This window comes from Lepidochelys olivacea (assembly GCF_965140295.1).
Source record: "Lepidochelys olivacea isolate rLepOli2 genome assembly, chromosome: 2".
Taxonomy (NCBI): domain Eukaryota; kingdom Metazoa; phylum Chordata; order Testudines; family Cheloniidae; genus Lepidochelys; species Lepidochelys olivacea.
Genome location: NC_140412.1, coordinates 39657021 through 39680447, shown reverse-complemented (window position 1 = coordinate 39680447; position 23427 = coordinate 39657021). Strand labels below are relative to the sequence as shown.

General features: G+C 40.5%; 1 protein-coding gene across 1 annotated transcript in view; it reads right to left on the bottom strand.

Moving 5' to 3' along the window:
- RGS22 (regulator of G protein signaling 22) overlaps positions 1 to 20900 on the bottom strand; it is a 100432-nt gene extending 79532 nt beyond the window's left edge. The window contains exons 1-4 of the mRNA XM_084621318.1: positions 20727 to 20900; positions 19945 to 19973; positions 14148 to 14210; positions 1038 to 1259 (exon numbers count right to left, since the gene is read on the bottom strand). Of these exons, the coding sequence (XP_084477444.1) occupies positions 1038 to 1259; positions 14148 to 14210; positions 19945 to 19973; positions 20727 to 20751 (339 nt within the window). The 5' untranslated portion in view covers positions 20752 to 20900. The remainder of the gene's footprint in view (positions 1 to 1037; positions 1260 to 14147; positions 14211 to 19944; positions 19974 to 20726) is intronic.
- Between the last annotated feature and the right edge of the window lie 2527 nt (positions 20901 to 23427).

The following is a 23427-nucleotide window of genomic DNA, read 5'->3' as shown; positions in this document are numbered from 1 at the left end:
GAAGCAGTCAGTGGTGTCTCCCGTAAATGTAAACAAACTTGTTTGTCTTATCAATTGGCTGAACAAGAAGTAGGACTGAGTGGATTTGTAGGCTCTAAAGTTTTACATTGTTTTTTTTTTTTTAGTACAGTTATGTAACAAAAAAAATCTACATTTCTAAGTTGCACTTTCACGATAAAGAGATTGCACTATAGTACTTGTATGAGGTGAATTGAAAAATACTATTTCTTTTATCATTTTTACAGTGCAGATATTTGTAATAAATAAGTGAGCACTGTATACTTTGTATTCTGTGTTGTATTAAAAACCAATATATTTGAAAATGTAGAAAAATATCCACAAATATTTAATACATTTCAATTGGTATTCTATTGTTTAACAGTGTGATTAATCACAATTAATTTTTTTAATTGCAGTTAATTTTTTTGCATTAATCACTTGAGTTAACTGCAATTAATCGACAGCCCTAATTAGAATAGCCTTGAATGAAAGAAACTAGAGTCACATAATTTACTCCAGTACAATATAAGCAACAATGGGAATAAACCAAGTTTCCCAGTATACTGAATGTTATTTTCTTTCTATCCTCTTTGGCAGTATAGCTGCATCTGTACTAGGAATGCCTTGTCAGTAGAGTACTGACAAGTACTGTTGGGGATTGGTCCTGCTTTGAGCAGGGGGTTGGACTAGATGACCTCCTGAGGTCCCTTCCAACCCTGATATTCTATGATTCTACTGTGTTATTTCTATACTGATAAAGTGCTCCCAGTATAGACGTGGTCTAACTTTTGTCTTAATATTAGTGAGCATTCAGACCACCAAAACAAATTCTACTTTACAGGATGCGCATGTGTAGTTCAATTCACTTGAACGGAAGACCTATATGCGTCGCAAGACATAATTTGGGCCATCGTACTGTTTTCCTAACACACAAACTAACATTTTTCCCAAGATAACAAGCCAAACACAACAGTAACTGCTGTCAGTATCAATATAATTGGATTTAAATATAAAGTCACTGGACGTAAGAAGCTTACCATAATACTGTAATTTGGGTCAACACTGAAGACTGGAAAAATGCTGCTCTTTTTGGAAAGCTGCCCATCGTTCTTTGCCTTCCTTGTAACATCATAAATGGGACTGGGAGGTTTCTGATCATGAAGAATTTTTTTCAGCTGGTTTTCCAGACATTGTGGGGTATCATTAACTACTTCAAAAACGTCAAAATCAGGGTTAAACTTAACTGGCTCTGCAAAGGTCTGCAAAAGAAGTTATAATAAGAGAAACTTAACTGGCTCTGCAAAGGTCTGCAAAAGAAGTTGTAATAAGAGAAACCTTTCATATAAAAATTCCTGTTTCTGCAGTAGGGAAGCACCCTACAGAATGCAAGATAGCATCATTAGACATTTTCCTTCTTCGTTCCATGGCTTTTGCTAGGGACTGCAATAGTAAATCTGCATGCTTGCCACTTTTTCTACTCATTATAGGGTTTTCCAATAAATTATTACCACAGCTCTCAACTATATCTAATTACAAACGATGTCACTCATTTCAGACACTAATTCACCTTCTTCCCATGCAAATATAGGCCTCCAATACAGGAAGTGCTTGCTCACACACGTAACTCCCGTTGTCTTCAATGACAGTTCTGCAAGCAGCTCAGTTACAGGATCAGGTCCCTACTTCCCTGTTTATATCATAAATTATTGAATCCCATATCCAGTGAAGCTTCTTGTTCTACTATTTTGGTGGGTGGATCATTCTGAGTGTTGGGCATATATAGTAAAGGCTTATGCCTCGTATTTAGATATAGTAGGTCAACAGCCTACCAAAAGTCAAATCCAAGAAATTTACCATATACTGCCAATTCAATCAGGTACTGTGTAGTATATAGGATGGGCCAAATCCCACTTTTAGATATTCATGTGCAACTTTTGTCAGCTCCAATGGGGGCTGTCTGAGCAAAAGCAAAAGCAAAAATACCCAAAAGCAGAGTATGGTAATCATTAGTTTGAGTGTTGTGGTTACCAGATTTTCCACTCCCATTTTTGCTATAAACCCAAACTAATCCTACCTTTCAATTTTTACATTCAGCAGAAATGATGGGGAAAATTACAGATCTGGTCAAAAATCTTGGAGAATGCCCAAAAAAATTGTGAAATTGAGGTTCTTTAAAAACAGAACATACAAATAGCCCACTATCAAACTGGAGGACAACCAACATTTTAAATTAAGAAGAATTTCATAAAAATTAGAAGGTGAAATCCTGGTCATATTCCATTCATTGGCAAAACTCCCTTCAGCTTCATACAATAGGGTCAGGATTTCACTCAGAGTTTGTAAAATTGGTGTTTACCTATATTGGAAAATACAATTATTTTCTTTCATTTGGCATATTTTTCATTTCATTGAGCTTCTTGCTTTTTTATGAGAATGCATACTGTAGGCCAGATTCTGTTCTCTGTTACACAGATTTAAATCCAAAGTAACCATGTTGAAGTCCTTCCAAATTGTCAATGTCTTTCTGGTAACGAGGTGCCCAGATCTGAACACAATATCTTAGGCTACAGCAGAACCATAGAAATGGTCCGTTATATTCCTTTCACATCATGTAATGCTTCTACGTATAGGCCCTGATACAGCAAAGCATTTAAACACATGCCTAACTTCAAGCATGTGAGTAGTCTCCATGATGTCAATAGAACCATTCACATGCTTAAAGTTAAGCATGTGCTTATAGACTTTATTGAGTCAGGACCATACTGTCCAGAATTGCATTGGCATATTTCACAGCCATATCACTCTACAAAGGCACATGTAATGTTCTGTTCACCCCTGAATCTCTTTTGACATTGTTATTTTGAAGGTTTCTTTGTGGTTTCAATTCTTTTTCTCCAGATTTATAAGCCTGCATTTTAAAGTGGTTCTGTTGTTCTTGTTGTTTTGTATTGTCTCTCTCTGTGTCCAGAACTCCCCCCAACTTAATATCTGCAAATTTCTTATATATTTCACCTTAACTTTGGCATTTTCTGATTTTTGAGTGATTGTGTAAGCTAATACTGACCGAACATATTTTTTATTATTTCATTTCCTATTATTTTTAAAAAGAGGGCGAGGGGGGGAGAAAAAAAATCAAAATTTCCCAAGCTTTGATGTGTTCTCCCTTGCAGAAAAATGCAAACGAGGCACAGAAATTCCATAATCTGGAACTATTTGAGTAGACATCACCGGATTATTTTAGTTCTATGGTATTTAAATTGAAAACTAACCAAGGACAACATTAATTTATCACTCAAATCTACTTTTACTCAATCTCTAGTATTTGATTCGTATGCTGGATTTTTCATTGTACATTCTAATTAACTGAACAGAAAACATCTGGCAACATTAATGTAGTGAAACAGATGCCAATGAGAACTTTTTAAATATAAATTGTATTGTCATTTTGGATGTTTGACAACAAATCATTTATAAGACATATACACTAATGAAATGAAAAAAGTAAGACTTCAAATAATGTGTATGAGACCAAAACAGCATCAAAGATGTAGTTTTCTCTCACCAGGCTTAGTATGTGCACACATATACACAAGCTAAAACTCTACCAGATAGAGAATATCATCAGCACCTCAAACAGAAACACCCTTAGAACAGTTAAAACGTTGATGGGGGAAGGAAGCATTTACATCACTGCTTAAGAAAAATACAATAAACATTTCTTGTTGTTATGATGATAATAGTTTTATATCCATGATAAAATATGCAGTAAATCCAGGACCCCCAAGAATATTATGATCAAATCTGAAAGGCAAAAATCAACTTGGTTTGGCCTGGTGGCAAAACACCCCCTCCTGCTTCTGAAAGTTATATGTCAGCCGTATTCTAAGCATCCAGTATGTGGGACATCAACTCAGTTTCACAAAAGTCACTAAGCCAAAAAAAACAAAAACAAAAAAAGCTGTTTTCATATTGCTGTTTATGAGAAATTTTAATAAACAATCATACGCAAACAGTCGAAAGCAAATAAACCTCTCAGATATCGGATGCAAACAGACTAGCTGAATATGCTCTTGGCTGAAGAACAAACTGAATGCACAGTTCTGAGTTGTAAAGTCTTATAATTAATTGTACTGATTGTGTTGTACTGTCCTTTATTCCTCCCAAAACAGCATCCATCACCATATGCCCAAAACATCAGATTTATCCATCTCTATGGCCTCAGCTTTTACAGCTGCCAAAAATATTTAACTTCAGCTGAGGTTCCTAATGTGTAACTTTGTTCATTTTCTGCCTGTTCAGATTCTGATCCTAAGAGATGCTGAGCTGTTGTCACTCATTTTCTCTTGGGTTTAGGTTATGAGACTGTGGGTGGGGTTTGGTGAGCAAAGTCCTAATAAATCATACAATATCTTTTTGACTTTGCCAAAACTCCCTTAAGATGTGTACTCTACATAAATGTCAATGAAAGTCCAAACCAGTACAAGTGATTAAGCAGCTTTAGGAATCCAGGGTGAAATCCTAGGTGAAGATAAGTCAATGGCAAAACTCCCACTGACTTCAGTGGGCCCAGGATTTCACTCCCAATGCTGAATAAGGAGCAAATCACAGGCAATTGGTAAAGATCTAATTAATGGAGAAGAAATGAGCTTTTTGTCAGTCAGTCAATCTAGTGTCAGTAAGGAGAGAAATAAGGACGACTTCTTTTGATGATCTAGATCAGTGGTTCTTTAGCAACCCAAGGACCCCCATTTTGATTTAAAAAATTTTTCGCGGACCCCCAAGCCTTCCCACTCAGCCCCAGGCCCTGCTCCCACTACACCCCTTCCCCCAAGGCCTCACCCCAACTCTTCCTGCCCCCGCTCCACCCCTCCCGCTCCTACATGCCAGAGAAGAGCTGTTCCCCTGTGTGCAGGAGATACTGGGAGGGAAGGGGAAGAGTTTGGGGAGGAGTTGATCAGCGGGGCCACCAGCATTGGACATGATTCTGCCCTATCCCCGCTCCTCCCTCTCCCTCCCAATGCCTCCTAAATGCGGGGGAACAGTTGTTCCCTGGCATGCAGGAGGCACTAGGAGGGAGGGGGAGGAGTTGAGGGAGAGGAAGGGGTTGATCAGCAGGGGCCACAGACCCCCTGGATTACCTTCGTGGACCCCCTAGGGGTCCATGGAACCCAGTTTGAGAAAAACTGGTCTAGATTACTTCTTGAAGGCTTTCATTTAGATTTAGTCCTGGGTTAGGCCAGTTTCTGGCAACATAACCTAGGGTGCAAGGACTCAGTGGTGAAAAAGCCACTTGGAGACAGGTTGTAGTGGTGCCAAGTCACATGCAAATTTCCTCAGTGCAGCCTGGAAATTATGGGGACCTACTGACCATGATATGGTGTTTCCGAAGAGGTTTAGAGTTGTCTTAAAGATGAGGAATACTCTTAACTTTTTTCAGCTATCTGACTTGCTCTCTCCCACCCATCCACAGTCTGATTTTGCTCTAGTAACACCAGTTTTAAACCACTGTTCTCCTGATTTAAACTGGTATATGTAAGAAGGCAATCAGGCCCATAGCGTCTATTTTCTGAAAGTGCAATTAGCCTAAACGTTATTTTATTTCTTTTGTTTAATTTATTTTCAGGATAATTTCAATAGGCTAAATCCTAGAGTCCTTCTTTACTCAGTCCTTCTTTACGTCCCATGGAAGTTTTGCCTGCATAAAGATTCCAGATCCCTAGCTAGACTGTGTGTTTAGGTATTTCTTCTGCAGCCATCACCATCGTACCTGGGTGCCAATAAAACCATTTAACAAAGTAACAATCTGCAGGACTATATTCATCTTCCTCTCCACATTACACCATTAATGTGTCTGTGTGTGTTTGTGTGCACACAAGAGAGAGGAAAATATATCTATTTTTAATACCAGAGAAGTGTTGAAATGTTTTTATCTCCAGAGAAGTAACATTGTCCATTCTTTAGGGATTTTATAGTGGAAAGGCTTTTGAAAAGAAGTAGGTCGTAAAATTTGAAGTTGGTAAAATCCATTATCATCCTGATTTCTGCTGTAAGGGAATTCCACAGCCAAGGGCATGCCACCAAGAATGCCTACTCCCTGTGAGTTTTAAGCTGGGTACTGTCAGCTCCAGCATCCCTGATTAATGCAGATATTGTGGTAAGTCACAAAAATAAAGGACAGTTCCTTAGATAACCAGAACCCAACTCACTGAATGCTTTGAAAGGGACTTTAAAAGGAATTTGGAATGCAATGGGAAGCCAGTGTGGCTTGAAGCGTGCAGGAGAAATGTGTTTCCATTCAGCTGTGTTACTGAGTAGATGGGTCTGTATACACTGAAGCAGATGTATCTATCTTGTGTCTTTAACTGTCATGCTCTGGTAAACTACATTCCTGGAGGTGACGAATGTATAGTTCACGGTGCCCAGGTCCATATAGAATATCAGGGTTGGAAGGGACCTCAGGAGGTCATCTAGTCCAACCCCCTGCTCAAAAGCAGGACCAATCCCCAATTAAATCATCCCAGCCAGGGCTTTGTCAAGTCTGACCTTAAAAACTTCTACGGAAGGAGATTCCACTACCTCCCTAGGCAACACATTCCAGTGTTTCACCACCCTCCTAGTGAAAAAGCTTTTCCTAATATCCAACCTAAACCTCCCCCACTGCAACTTGAGACCATTACTCCTTGTCCTGTCCTCTTCTACCACTGAGAATAGTCTAGAACCATCCTCTCTGGAACCACCTCTCAGGTAGTTGAAAGCAGCTATCAAATCCCCCCTCATTCTTCTCTTCTGCAGACTAAACAATCCCAGTTCCCTCAGCCTCTCCTCATAAGTCATGTGTTCCAGACCCCTAATCATTTTTGTTGCCCTTCGCTGGACTCTTTCCAATTTATCCACATCCTTCTTGTAGTGTGGGGCCCAAAACTGGACACAGTACTCCAGATGAGGCCTCACCAATGTCGAATAGAGGGGGACGATCACGTCCCTCGATCTGCTCGCTATGCCCCTACTTATGTATCCCAAAATGCCATTGGCCTTCTTGGCAACAAGGGCACACTGCTGACTCATATCCAGCTTCTCGTCCACTGTCACCCCTAGGTCCTTTTCCACGGAACTGCTGCCTAGCCATTCGGTCCCTAGTCTGTAGCTGTGCATTGGGTTCTTCCGTCCTAAGTGCAGGACCCTGCACTTATCCTTATTGAACCTCATCAGATTTCTTTTGGCCCAATTCTCCAATTTGTCTAGGGCCCTCTGTATCCTATTCCTGCCCTCCAGCGTATCTACCACTCCTCCCAGTTTAGTATCATCCGCAAATTTGCTGAGAGTGCAATCCACACCATCCTCCAGATCATTTATGAAGATATTGAACAAAACCGGCCCCAGGACCGACCCCTGGGGCACGCCACTTGACACCAGCTGCCAACTAGACATGGAGCCATTGATCACTACCCGTTGAGCCCGACAATCTAGCCAACTTTCTACCCACCTTATAGTGCAAACAATCCAACAAAGAAGGTGTAGCTACCTGGCCAACTGGAGATGGAAATATGCTTATTACAATATTTCTGTTTTAAGTATTTTATAAAGGACCATTGTTCTTAAATTAGTCACTGGGATATATGTAAACTGTGTTTATGTCATGTAATCACTTTATAACTTTCTCAACTCACTGCACCTTAGACCAAAATAAGTGTCCTTTGGTTATCCTGTATAATTTTATCTTTCAAAAAAAAAATTCTGACAACTTAATTAAAGTATACATCATTTGGTGTCAGAATGTACTGAATAGTAGTATGATAACCTAATTGTTTAAAGAATGTACTGTAAACTACAACAGAGTATTGCTCTCCTGCTATACAGAGTCACCAGTGCTATATTTTTACCATACACTGATGGTATATTCTAAATCAAGAGTCTCTCAAAGTAAATATATGCTGCCTCTGATTTGTTGCATCAAGTCACATGGATATTTTTTCAGTTTAACTAGTTGCCTAAATACTAATAGACCTGGATAATTATGTTTCTAGGCAACAGCTATAACAGCATAAAGTCAAAAAGACAGAATTTTCAGTGGAGTGCTTTGAACAGGAATGTTGCACTATCTCAGAGTCAATCTTCTGGAAGAGGAGGGAAGTTGGGAATATAAAATATTCAGGCTATTCCAGATATTAAAGGAACTTAATCCTGAATAGAGAACCCCTTCAGCAGAAATCAAAGAGAAAATAAAGGTGATGAGACCACTATTAATAAAAAGGTCGAATAAATATTAGCTTCCATTAAAATACTTCGGATAAATGTAGAAGAGAGACTCTGTGGCATTGTTTCCCAAGAAACCCACAGGGGTTACCTGTGTAAAACAATCCTTGCTCAGTCAGCATTGCCAATGTGAGTTGTCTTCCGTAGATTTCGGGGACCACTGCAAGTGCTCAGACCATGGAAGCATGACTCAGGGTCTGTGCTGCCATGGAGGCAAGATGGTAGACTAAGCACTGTTGTTAGGATATAGATATTCAGGCCTGCCTGTAAAGGCCTATACTTTAAGAATTTAGGTATATGTTTATCATTTAGCTAGTTATAGAGGTATAAAAGAAAGAATCTGTGTAAGAGCCTTTTCTCACTGTGATAGTCTGAGGCCCTGTTCTTAGGCCAATGCCTTTGGCTAAGCAGAAGAGGCAGCCATAAGCTGGGAAGCGAACAGTCACATCCTCACATTCCAAACTAATCAATATGGGGCTGTTAGGAAGGTGATTCAATCTATCCCCTTCAGAGAAAGGAAAGAGCCTAAAAGATGTAAAAGGAAATTTAGTTTGATAGTTTTCTGTCTGGTAAGAACTCACTTATCAATAGACACAGCTGAGAAACCCTTGGGTCCTTATAGATGTAGCTGTGAAATCCTCACTTCTGTATTGTTTTGTCCCACTTTGCTATTGTTTATTTGCATGGTCTCTGTCTGGTTCTGTGATTGTTTCTGTCTGCTGTATAATTAATTTTGCTGGGGGTAAACTAATTAAGGTGGTGGGATATAATTGGTTAGCTAATCATGTTACAATATGTTAGGATTGGTTAGGTAAATTTCAGTAGAATGATTGGTTAACGTATAGCAAAGAACATTACTATATAAATTAGGGGCAAACAGGAAGTAAGTTGGGATTCAAAAATAAGGAAAAAGGAACTTGGATTTAAGCTTGCTGGAAGTTCACCCCAATCTACATCGAATTGTTCGCACCTTCGGACTTTGGGTATTGTTGCTCTCTGTTCATGCAAAAAGGACCAGGGAAGTGAGAGGGTGAAGGAATAAGCTCTCTAACAACTGTGGAAACATAGGGTCTTCTGACAGACAGCCCAGCCCTGAACTAGGTGTCTTGAGATTTGTGCAGGGTAGGTCCAAGGACATCCACGGTTTTAGGGAAGCAGACTCCATCCCCAGCATCCTTTTTGATGGAATGATCTGGAGGAAATTCAAATGGAAACTCAGTTTCCAAACAAACATGGGATGGAGGGGGTATTCTTGTGATGAGGAAAATCTGACCCATTTAATATTACAAATTGCTACATCACAGAACAGTCCAGCTTTCTCAATAGATGGCCTATGCTTAAAGAATATCAGGTTTAGGTTTGGATTCATGTATAGTAAAGCAGCTAGAGAGCACTCCCATGTTCTTCTTACAGTGCCTTCATTGTTTAGTTGAGAGAGCGACAAGCAGTCCTGTGGCACCTTATAGACTAACAGACGTATTGGAGCATAAGCTTTCGTGGGTGAATACCCACTTTGTCGGATGCATGTAGTGGAAATTTCCAGAGGCAGGTATAAATATGCAAGCAAGAATCAGGCTTGGGATAACAAGGTTAGTTCAATCAGGGAGGATGAGGCCCTCTTCTAGCAGTCGAGGTGTGAACACCAAGGGAGGAGAAACTGCTTTTGTAGCTGGCTAGCCAGTCAGTCTTTGTTTAATCCTGAGCTGATGGTGTCAAATTTGCATATGAACTGAAGCTCAGCAGTTTCTCTTTGAAGTCTGGTCCTGAAGTTTTTTTGCTGCAGGATGGCTACCTTTAAATCTGCTCATGTGTGTCCAGGGAGGTTGAAGTGTTTTTGTATATTGCCATTCCTAATATCTGATTTGTGTCCATTTATCCTTTTACATAGGGACTGTCCAGTTGGGCCAATGTACATAGCAGAAGGGGACTGCTGGCACATGATGGCTTATATTGGAGGATGTGCAGGTGAATGAACCGGTGATGGTGTGGCTGATCTGGCGAGGCCTGTGATGGTGTCGCTGGTGTAGATATGTGGGCAGAGCTGGCATCAAGGTTTGTTGCATGGATTGGTTCCTGAGTTAGAGTTACTTTGGTGCGGTATGTAGCTGCTGGTGAGAATATGCTTCAGGTTGGTGGGTTGTCTGTGGGCGAGGACTGGCCTGCCTCCCAAGACCTGTGAAAGTGAGGGATGGTTGTCCAGGATGGGTTGTAGATCACTGATGATGAATTGGAGATGTTTTAGCTGAGGACTGTATGTGATGGCCAGTGGAGTTCTATTGGTTTCTTTCTTGGGCTTGTCTTGCAGCAGGAGGCTTCACGGTACATTTCTGGCTCTGTTGATCTGTTTCCTTATTTCCTCATGTGGGTATTGTAGTTTTGAGAATGCTTGGTGAAGATCTTGTAGGTTTTGGCCTCTGTCTGAGGGGTTAGAGCAAATGCGGTTGGACCTCAGCAGTTGGCTGTAGTCAATGGATCGTGTGGCGTGACCGGGATGGAAGCTGGAGGCATGAACGTAGGCATAGCGATCGGTGGATTTTCGGTATAGGGTGGTGTTAATGTGACCATCACAAAAAGAGCTCTCCAACCTGGAGACTCTCATAAATAACCAACCTTCCCTATAAATGGACTTTAATAAAATAAGACAGGAGATCTACATTACACACCTCACCTCTCTACAAAGGAAAAAGGACTGTAAGCTGTCTAAAATCCTACCTGCCACATGGGGCCACAACAATGGCAACCCTAACTCACCCAGCAATATCGTCAATCTATCCAGCTACACACTCAGCCCAGTAGAAGTGTCTGTCCTATCTCGGGGACTCTCTTTCTGCCCCACCAGCCCCACAAACACGATACAGCTCTGCGGTGAGCTGGAAGCCTACTTTCACCATCTCCAACTCAAAGAATACTTTCAAGATAACACTGAACAGCACACTGATACACCACACCAACAGCACAAGAAGAAGGACTCCACATGGACTCCTCCTGAGGGTCGAAATGACAGTCTGGACCTATACATAGGATGCTTCCGCCGACATACACAGACAGAAATTGTGGAAAAACAACATCGCTTGCCTCATAACCTAAGTCATGCAGAACGCAATGCCACCCAAAGCCTCAGAAACAACCCTGACATTATAATCAAAGAGGCTGATAAAGGAGGTGCTGTTGTCATCATGAACATGACTACCAAAAAGAGGCTGCCAGACAACTCTCCAATACCAAATTCTACAGGCCACTTTCCTCAGATCCCACTGAGGAATACACTAAGAAACTGCACCATCTACTCAGGACACTCCCTACACTAACACAGGAACAAATCAACGTACCCTTAGAGCCCTGACCGAGGTTATTCTATCTACTACCCAAGATCCACAAACCCGGAAATCCTGGATGCCCCATCATCTCGGGCATTGGCACTCTCACTGAAGGACTGTCCAGATATGTGGACTCTCTACTCAGACCCTACGCCACCAGCACTCCCAGCTATCTCTGTGACACCACTGATTTCCTGAGAAAACAACAATGCATTGGTGATCCTCCAGAAAACACCATCCTAGCCACCATGGATGTAGAGGCTCTCTACACAAACATCCCACACACAGATGGAATACAAGCTGTCAGGAACAGTATCCCTGGTGATGCCACAGCACAACTGGTTGCTGAGCTCTGTGACTTTATCCTCACGCACAATTATTTCAAATTTGGTGACAATATGTACCTCCAGACCAGTGGCACCGCTATGGGCACCCGCATGGCCCCACAATATGCCAACATTTTTATGGCTGACCTGGAACAATGCTTCCTCAGCTCGCGTCCACTCATGCCCCTTCTCTACCTATGCTACATTGATGACATCCTCATCATCTGGACCCATGGGAAGGAAACCCTGGAAGAATTGCACCACGATTTCAATAGCTTCCACCCACCATCAACCTCAACCTGGACCAATCTACCCAGGAGGTCCACTTCCTAGACACCACGGTACAAATAAGTCATGGTCACGTTAACACCACCCTATGCCAAAAACCCACTGACCGCTATGCCTACCCACATGCCTCCAGCTTCCATCCCAGACACACCACACGATCCATTGTCTACAGCCAAGTGCTGAGGTCCAACCGCATTTGCTCAAACCCCTCAGACAGAGACCAGCACCTACAAGATCTTCACCAAGCATTCTCAAAACTACGATACCCACATGAGGAAATAAGGAAACAGATCAACAGAGCCAGAGGTGTACCCAGAAGCCTCCTGCTGCAAGACAAGCCCAAGAAAGAAACCAAAAGAACTCCACTGGCCATCACATACAGTCCTCAGCTAAAACCTCTCCAATTCATCATCAGTGATCTACAACCCATCCTGGACAACCATCCCTCACTTTCACAGGCCTTGGGAGGCAGGCCAGTCCTCGCTCACAGACAACCCACCAACCTGAAGCATATTCTCACCAGCAGCTACACACCGCACCATAGTAACTCTAACTCAGGAACCAATCCATGCAACAAACCTCGATGCCAGCTCTGCCCACATATCTACACCAGCAACACCATCACAGGCCTCGCCAGATCAGCCACACCATCACCGGTTCATTCACCTGCACGTCCACCAATATAAGCCATCATGTGCCAGCAGTCCCCTTCTGCTATGTACATTGGCCCAACTGGACAGTCCCTATGTAAAAGGATAAATGGACACAAATCAGATATTAGGAATGGCAATATACAAAAACACTTCAACCTCCCTGGACACACATGAGCAGATTTAAAGGTAGCTATCCTGCAGCAAAAAAACTTCAGGACCAGACTTCAAAGAGAAACTGCTGAGCTTCAGTTCATATGCAAATTTGACACCATCAGCTCAGGATTAAACAAAGACTGTGACTGGCTAGCCAGCTACAAAAGCAGTTTCTCCTCCCTTGGTGTTCACACCTCGACTGCTAGAAGAGGGCCTCATCCTCCCTGATTGAACTAACCTTGTTATCCCAAGCCTGATTCTTGCTTGCATATTTATTCCTGCCTCTGGAAATTTCCACTACATGCATCCGACAAAGTGGGTATTCACCCACGAAAGCTTATGCTCCAATACGTCTGTTAGTCTATAAGGTGCCACAGGACTCTGTCGCTTTTACAGATCCAGACTAACACAGCTACCCCTCTGATAGTTGAGAGAGTTTCCCAGGAAACTTGCAGTGAGAGGTACTATACAGTATATAGGGAGAGAGCTCCTGTGAGAAGACAGTATCATCACCATGGGCCATTCTTTTACATGCTTACAAATTTTATTTAAAAATCAAAAACTGGATTTTAGAATCCAATTCTACCATCTTCACCCAGGCAAAATTCCCACTGAAATCAGGGAAATATACTTTCAGACAGAATCAATAATGGTATATGGGGGAGGGAGGGTGCACCTCTAAATTAAATCAGTGAAGATGCGCCACTGCTGAATTTGGTCCATAGTCTCAATGGCAGAGAGTTGAATTAGGACTAATATTTGCAAACCTGAATGCCTTAAATTAGGCACCTAAATAAAAGTGGCCTGATTTTCAAAGGTATTTTAACATAAGCACTAAATATATCTTCTTCACTTCTAATCTATAATATTTTGATGAACTGGAAGTTACATATACAGATTGACCTGAAGCAAGAGAAATTTTATCCCAAGAAGTCCAGATACTATGTTGTATTTTATGGATATTGGCAAAGCTTTACTGATGATAACATCTTAAGACATTTAGATGCTACCAATATAGAAGCTCTTCAAAAGAATTGGAAAGCCAACAGAACACTTTAATTTAAAAAACACAATATGTGTTTCCAAGTCAGTTTGCCTTAGTACTAATCACAAAGTTTTTTCTTGCATTTAGGAAGAAATTAATATAACATACTTACTGGAAGACACAAGAATTCATTAAAGTAGTTCACAAGCATATCATCTGTCGCTAAATAATCTTCCTATGGGAACATGAAAACACAAGACAATGTTTACAGTAATCTATGTTGATGTGTATTTGTATATATTATAGTCTGTTATACTATGATTTGCCTTAAAGCAGATCAGAACTTTTGCACAAAAGTAGACTTTTCACTGTATCATTGTATTGTTATTTAATATTCATCGTACACCACTGATGTGCTCAATACCATACAAAGCATACAAAGACAGTCCATGTGCCAAAGAATTTACAGAGAAAATACTTGTAAACCTAAAAGCTAGTAAAAATGGGAAATTTGCAAATTTACTTCTGAAAAAAATTGATATGCAAGTAACCTACATATTCCTGACTCGTTCCACACCCTCCCACCTATCTGCACCTGGGAAAGAGGAATGTAGCTGCTCTGTGGAGCATTTTTCCATCCCCAAACTGATACCCACAATGGGGTAGCCACCAAAGGTGAATAAGAGGGTGCTAACCAGATCAGAATTTGGCACACCATGTCAAGCAGTAGTATGCCATAGTTAGGGCCTGGCCCAAACTGGAATTTTCCCCATCTTAACTTCTGAAATCAATGGCAAAACTCCCACTCATATCAATGGAAGAAAGAACAAGCCAGCATAGAATGTATTCTCTGTTGGCTTTTTAAAAATCTGTCAGCTTTATGATAGAGAATCCTGTCTAGTTTTTAATGTCAATTAATGGGCCAATCAAATACGTCTAGACAACCTGCCACAATACCCCAGCTTGTCAACTACACCACATACTAGAACTCATACAGGGTATATCCTTGAAAAACTACAACCCATAGTCAATGGGTACCCCATCCTGAAAGAAATTGTTCCTGAACACTCTCTTCTGGCCTTCAAGCAACCCCTCAACCTCTCCAGGCTCATCATCAGAAGCAAACTCCCCACAGACCAGGACACCAACTCAAAGCAGCACCAGACCCTGCCAGAACAACAGATGCAAAACCTGCAGACATAACTCCACTGCTATAATGATCAACACGCCTCCAACATACCTCTCAAGATCCCTGGGTCCTACACATGCCTATCACAACATGCAGTGTACCTCATCCAGTGCACTAAATGCCCCAATAGTAACTATGTGGATGAAACCAGACAATCACTGTGCTCACAAATGAACTCACACAGGAAAATGAAAAAGACCATATCACCTGTGGGTGAACACATTGGCATTGGCACCCTGACAGCAGGATTGACTGGCTATGTAGACTCCCTCCTCAGGCCCTACGCTACCAGCACTTCCAGCTACCTTCGAGACACCACTGACTTCCTGAGGAAACTATAATCCATCAGTGATCTTCCTGAAAACACCATCCTGGCCACTATGGATGTAGAAGCCCTCTACACCAACATTCCACACAAACATGGACTACAAGCCGTCAGGAACACTATCCCCAATAATGTCATGGCAAACCTGGTGGCTGAACTTTGTGACTTTGTCCTCACCCATAACTATTTCATATTTGGGGACAATATATACCTTCAAATCAGCGGCACTGCTATGGGTACCTGCATGGCCCCACAGTATGCCAACATTTTTATGGCTGACTTAGAACAACGCTTCCTCAGCTCTCGTCCCCTAATGCCCCTGCTCTACTTGCGCTACATTGATGACATCTTCATCATCCGGACCCATGGAAAAGAAGCCCTTGAGGACTTCTACCATGATTTCTACAATTTCCATCCCACCATCAACCTCAGCCTGGACCAGTCCACACAAGAGATCCACTTCCTGGACACTATGGGGCTAATAAGTGATGGTCAACATAAACACCACCCTATACCGGAAACCTACTGACCGCTATGCCTACCTACATGCCTCCAGCTTTCATCCAGACCACACCACACAATCCATTGTCTACAGCCAAGCTCTACAGTACAACCGCATTTGCTCCAACCCCTCAGACAGAGACAAACACCTACAAGATCTCTAGCAAACATTCTTACAACTACAATACCCACCTGCTGAAGCGAAGAAACAGATTGACAGAGCCAGAATAGTACTCAGAAGTTATCTACTACAGGACAGGCCCAACAAAGAAAATAACAGAACGCCACTAGACGTCAACTTCAGCCCCCAACTAAGACCTCTCCAACACATCATCAAGGATCTACAACCTATCCTGAAGGACGACCCATCACTCTCACAGATCTTGGGAGACAGGCCAGTCCTTGCTTACAGACAGCCTCCCAACCTGAAGCAAATACTCACCAGCAACCACACACCACACAACAGAACCACTAACCCAGGAACCTATCCTTGCAACAAAGCCTGTTGCCAACTGGCCTAATCACATCAGCCACACTATCAGAGGCTCATTCACCTGCACATCTACCAATGTGATATATGCCAGCATGTGCCAGCAATGCCCCTCTGCCATGTACATTGGTCAAACTGGACAGTCTCTACGTAAAAAGAATAAATGGACACAAATCGGACATCAAGAATTATAACATTCAAAAACCAGTTGGAGAACACTTCAATCTCTTTGGTCACTCGATTACAGACCTAAAAGTTGCAATTCTTCAACAAAAAAATTTCAAAAACAGAATTAATTTGCAAACTGGATACAATTTAAGTTAGGCTTGAATAGAGACTGGGAGTGGATAGGTCATTACACAAAGCAAAACTATTTCCCCATGTTTATTCCCCCCATCCACTCCCCACTGTTCCTCAGATGTTCTTGTCAACTGCTGGAAATGGCCCACCTTGATTATCACTACAAAAGGTCCCACGCTCCCCCCTCCCCCCCGGCTCTCCTGCTGGTAATAGCTCGCCTTAAGTGATCACTCTCATTACAGTGTGTACGGTAACACCCATTGTTTCATGTTCTCTGTGTATATAAATCTCCCCACTGTATTTTCCACTGAATGCATCCAATGAAGTGAGCTGTAGCTCACAAACGCTTATGCTCAAATACACTTGTTAGTCTCTAAGGTGCCACAAGTACTCCTTTACTTTTCACAAAATGATCACTCTATAGCTGATCTATTATTAGTCCTCATCCTCAAAGGAAACCTGCACAATACTTTCAAAAGACAAGCCTGGGAGCTTAAATTCATAACTTTGCTAGACACTAAAAATTATGATCTTAATGAAGACACTAGATTTATGGTTTATTACAACAATCTGTAACTCACTTTTTGTCCTAGGACTGCAAGGTTGTGAATGCACCACTTCACCTTGAATGGTCCCTTAGAATATGTGCTATTCATGTTAAATTATCCATTCAATCTTGTATTCAGCTGTGACCCTGAGTATTTTTCCCAGACCTGAAGAAGAGTTCTGTGTAGCTCAAAAGCGTGTCTCTCTCACCAAAAGAAGTCAGTCCAATAAAAGATATTACCTCATCCACCTTGTCTCTCTAATATCCTGGGTTTGACACAGCTTTAACAACACTGCATACAGTTTCTCAAACACTTTATTATTTCTGTGCATAAAAACTGTCTGTAGTCTAAATCTATCTATCTACTGGCGCTGTTAAAGTTTTTAAGAAGGCAAATCCTGACACTTCCTCCATGGTGATTAAGTGCAACTACACACATGGGGGACAGTATTTGATGGGGCATGTAGGGCATGAACATTCCCAGCACTACTTTAAGCTCAGCTACACAGTGGCTTCCTGTGTACCTGCACTCAGGAACTGGGAGAGGCATGGAAGGGGAAGGGCAAATATATTTGGACTAAGCATTAAATAGGAGAATTTGGATCGAAGGGTCTGATCCAAAGCACACTGAAGTCAGTGGAAAGACTCCCATTGATTTCAATAAGCTTTGAACCAGGGTCTTAGGCCCCAGTTCAGCAAAACACTTAAGCATGTGCTTAACTTGAAGACAATGGGAAGCACATGCTTTAAATAAACATATGCTTAAGATCTCTCCTGAATCAAGGCATAAGGGCCTGATCTAGTGCCCAATTAAATTAGTGAAAGACTCCCATTTACTTCAATGGACATTGGATTGAGCCCTATTTATGTGAAAAGTTTTGTTAGAAACGGGTTGTGCATGTATAAAAAGTGTCTATATTTCACATTTGCTGTGCGTAAGTAATACATCATTAGATTTGAAATGGGTAAAGACTAGTTTGATGATGATGATTAGATACAATAACATGTAGTGTAAATACTTCTCTCGTCTACGTGAATTATTTGAAACAAAATATTTATTACGCACTGAATTAGAAGTCCTATGAAAATATACAGGTACACATGTTTTTTATTTGCCAGGAATATGTTCTTTAAAGTCTTATATAGCAGCAAGAAATATAAACAAATGGTGTCATTAATCCATAAAACTTTTACTATGCTGTTAACGCAAGCTTTGCTACTTATTGCACCTATCTGCAAGTTTTTTAAAGAATATGAAAAAACAATAAAACTCTCCTATAGGACTTCTATTTCAGCAACCAGTCTTATTCTCATTTCAAAATAATGTTTACACACTCATTTGCCTATTAGAGTCCATATAATTATATACAAAAAATTTTTTAGATGTTTGTGGCATTTTCTTTTAATTCTTTCCCTGATGTGCTCTGTGGTGTACAATCCAAGTTATAATTATTAAAAGCATTCTCATTATTCCAATAGGCAGTCTGGATGAACTACAAATGGCTTGAACTTCCAGTGCTTATGCAGGCAAAACTTATTAAAGTAACTGGGAATTTTGCCTGCATACAGTATGCAGGTATTAAGGGTCCTATTACTGTCAGTCTTAAAGCAGTGAGGGATGATCATTTTGTCAGTGGTATCCTGTAAAAATGCTGTTTACATTTTCTTGGGAAACGTATCCCGTGACACTGTATCTATTCTATATGCTAGCTTTCTCCATATCACTGCCGTGAGTGTTCTAGCACAGATGCAGAGTGATGTTATAAGATACCCAAGGAGGATCTGAACACAGATAGACTTGGTAAGACAATAGAACAGTACATCAAATGCAGCTTCTACTGAAATGAAAAGTGTTCACAGACAAAAATCTAGTGCTCACTTTAAATGTCAAAGCCTTAAAGTGATTATAGAAACCCCAATCCTGTGCTGAATTCTGTATATTGGATCCATGCACCTACTTGAGTTCCACTGAAGTCTACTGCCCACATGGAGCAGATTGTAGAATCAGAGCCTAACCCAATGTAAACTTTTGGTTTAGCTAGGTTATTAATATGTTATGATATATATTTTTGTTTATTCCTAAATGAAATTAACCTGGATTTCAATATATATTATTTATATTAGAGTAGCACCTAGGGGTCTCCATCAGGGATAGAACTAAATATGTTTAAAAAAACATGCATACTGCATAGGCATTCAAATAGGGAAAGGAGTGTCATTTGGTATGAAGCAATAAGCAGAGAACAGATAAAACAGCTCTCAGAATGGTAAGAAAAATGCATCTGTAGAATATATCAGATTGGACCTTCCAATTAACTATTTTCTTCCTTCCTTCCTCTACCATTGTGCTTTTCTTTGCAAGCTTATTCCCTTTAAATTTCTGTTTCACTTTTTCTAACACTGCAGCATTTTTTTCTTAATCAAATGAAACAATGAGAACCATTCTTTTAAAGAAACATTGTCAGAAGTAGCAGTATTCCTGCTGGGAAAAACATGTCAATGCTCAGCTACTACAATGGAAGAAATAAGAAACCATAGAGCAATTTTCCATGACCTGCTATTTTCTCTGTAGTCCCAAAACGAAAAAAAATTATCGGTCCTTTTAAAGTTTACTTACAAATGCATCTTCTGTTATATCTGGAGGCTCTGAAACACAGGTATAAAATACTACTTGTTATTCATCCAACACATTTCCATTTATGCTTGTTGAGGTCAGTTTGACTGCACACATAATTTAGAGGTTACTCTGAAAAATTAAATAAGTGATGGGACTCTACTGATTTCCTGGGTTTTCTGAAATAAAATAACCTGATTCGAGGAAATAAAACAAACTCTAAGGAAATGTCAAATGTATTGTCAACCCCAAGCATTTAAAAATCATGAATCAGATCTCAAAATCATGAGATTATTTTAAATATGAGATTTTTTTTTGAAAAATCATATATTGGGGGTATTTGGTTTTTGAGCCTTTATGGTGCACTCAGTTCACATTTTTCAGTTGAAATCACATTTTACACTGAAATCATGAAGACAAAAAAACTTGCTCTTTTTATAAAGAAAGCTGATTCCTATGTAATTCCATGACTCCAGAAGCTGGGGCTAAACACACTAGATATTGTGCGACTCATAATAAAATCATGAGAACAGGCAACACAGGAAACGTTCCCAGGTGAAACAGATATGCTCCAAGTCTCACCCACTTGAGATATAGCTTCCCTTCTTTGGGATGCATATAAAGGAAGTGTTCATGGTCTTTCATTCTCAGGACTGAAGAATTTTGCTGTATGAATTTCAAGGATATAATTTAAATCTCCCCCCTTGGAGTCATCATCCCCATAGCCCGAGACACAGCCCTAAGTGGTTACTGCCCCTTTGCCCTGTTGGAAGAGCTTTACATACCAGTTGTGAGCCTCTTCTTCCTCATATTGGAACTTTTTGCGCAGAGACTGATCCCCCGTTGTGTTAATGCCGCATTGTCCCTGGGACAGCCAGGGAATCCGTGCTTGGGGACTGGAAAGAGACACTGTAGAACCTTGGCTCAGGGCACACAGGCTGCAGCAACCCAGCCTGGCTTTCTTGTGTGCTTCACAGCAAGTCTGGGTTGCTATGGAATTGCAGACAATGCATGGAAAGAACATGAGCCATTAGCAAATACTTTTACTCCTCTCTGAGCGTGACTCATCGAAACAAACTCACCAATTGGACAGGCTGGTGAGATTATCACTGTTCATCTCCAGGGGAGATATTCATGAATAAGTGACCTGGGGATATTCATTATTCACTGATATGGGGTGGGCACAGGCAGGAAAAAAGATTAGACCAAACAAACTTCTCTAAAGCAAACCTAAAGAGCTCTCTGCCCAAGAAGATTCTGTTTTTCCCTGGTGGTACCTCTCTCTCTCTCTCTCACTTGTCCTGATTCAAGGGGCTGAGTATTTTATGCACAACATTTGCCAATCGGTTTTCACCAGTATCAAATAATTCTGTGTCTGTAACTGGATTCTGGGGCCTGATCACACAGAGCCACTGGAAACCCCAGGCACCGTCTGCAATTCCCAACACACACAAACAGAAAGTGGAAGCGGGCAGGGGTTGTGTCACTGAGTTTGAGGTGACATCCAGGGTGTTTCTCTAACAAGTACAGCAGACTCCATTGTGATGTGTTAGCTGCTGCCCTTGTGACAGCCTCCTCCTGTGATCCTTGTAGCTGCTGCTGATGCTCACAGGGCACTGACTCAGCAGGAACACAAAGATAGCTGCATTTTCCCATATGAAGGGAGGCAGTATAAATAACCTGGGTGAGCAGGGAAGAGACCAAGGGAGGCAGAAGAGCGAGTGATACTAGTCTATCACTCGTTTTTTCCTTTCCTGAGGAGAGCACCCTGGGAAAAGAAAGGAAAGAGCCTTCCTTTTTAAACAGATATCAGAGATCTTTTCTTATACCTGCAACAAAATAAGTAGCCAATCCCTACAGACTATATCATTAATGTGAATAATTGGTTATCTTTTTCTTATGCCTGAAATTATTGGCATGGTGGTGACTTGAAGCCTGGTAGAAAAAGAGAACTGTTGTTATAATCCAACTGATCAAAAAAGCTTTACATGTACAAAACAGCCAACTTAGCCTAAAATGTGTTATTAGTAAAGAAATATCCAGCTAGGTTGAGATTTTCAATGGGGCCTAAAGAAGTTAGGCACCCAGCTCTCAATGAAATCAGTGGAATTTGGGCCACCCAACTCCCTTTGGCTCCTTTTAAAATCTTAGCCTGGAAATTTTAAATCAAAGAAAACACATTTAAGGCTATTTGGTGTTCTCTCCTCAGTTCAAAGATCCTTTGTGTAGGTACATTTACCTTAGGTGGGATACCAAGTCAGCCTTAACTTTTGTCTAACACGGTTGTTTTCAAAGACATTATTTCTCAAGCTGAACTGGGTGGTTTTTTCCAAATATAAAATATGTTTATTGGATGTTATTACTCTTCAACTGGAAGTTCCTTCCGAGAGTAAGTAATGTTCTGAAGACTAGCCAGAGAAATCCTGCTGGTATGACTGCTGTTGAGTGAGACTGCTGCTGGAATCTGAACTGTGATAATAAAGCATTGTAAATGAGATTGGTTTAGTGCTGGAGGAGAATGTTAGAAATTCTCCAAATTAAGTGGAAATTACAGCCAGGTAATTAAAATACTAATACATCCAACTGTCTAGATGAGAAACTGTTAGCTGTAACTGGTGTTCATTTAAAGTACTACCCTCTATTTAAGCAATAAAGCATAGACTGTACAGCAGTGCTGAATAATATAGCTGAGGTGTGCAGTGAAAACAAACATAAAGCCAAGTGCTTCTGATACACTGGAGAACTGTATTATTTAAAACAAGTGCAACACAAAAGGTAAATAATTTCAATCCTCCCAAATTAAGTGGTTTATAGATAATTATAGTATCTGTATAGTCAGTATTCTAGCAACTGATTGAAAAATGTTTAATTACTTATAAGTGGAGTTCCATGTAGGTAGTTTATAAGCAATGCAGAGGAAAGATTAATGCTGAAAAATGCACATCTAAATGCATTATTCACCACTGCTACACAATTTGGGATTTTTATTGCAATGATAAAATAACTTTTTAAAAAGAAACATTTTAAATATTTAAAGTATATTTTTAAAAATATTCTCCCACACAGTTCTTTGGAAGAGAGAAAATAGCTGCAATATTTTAACATAATATAATTTAAATACAATTCTTTCCATCTGACAGCATTACACTGCATTGAATTAGCATTGTAATGACAACTAATAAAATAATTTTAAATATGTTAAATCAATCATTAAAATGGTGAACCAGTCTCTCTTTCCCACTCTCTAGGTTTCTGATAGCCCCTTATCTGCAGTCTGTTGCTTATTTTTAATTTAAAAATACTAATAATAATCAATGGAAACTGGTTACTGTACCCTTTTTGAAAATAAAAAGTGAAAGCTATGAATCAACTCCATTGTGAGTGAAGTACCTTTAAAAATGCAGCCATGTGATTCCATTCTGATCACTAATAAACTCACTCAACAGGAAATAACATATTTCTCATACATGTTTCTCCTATTCTCAA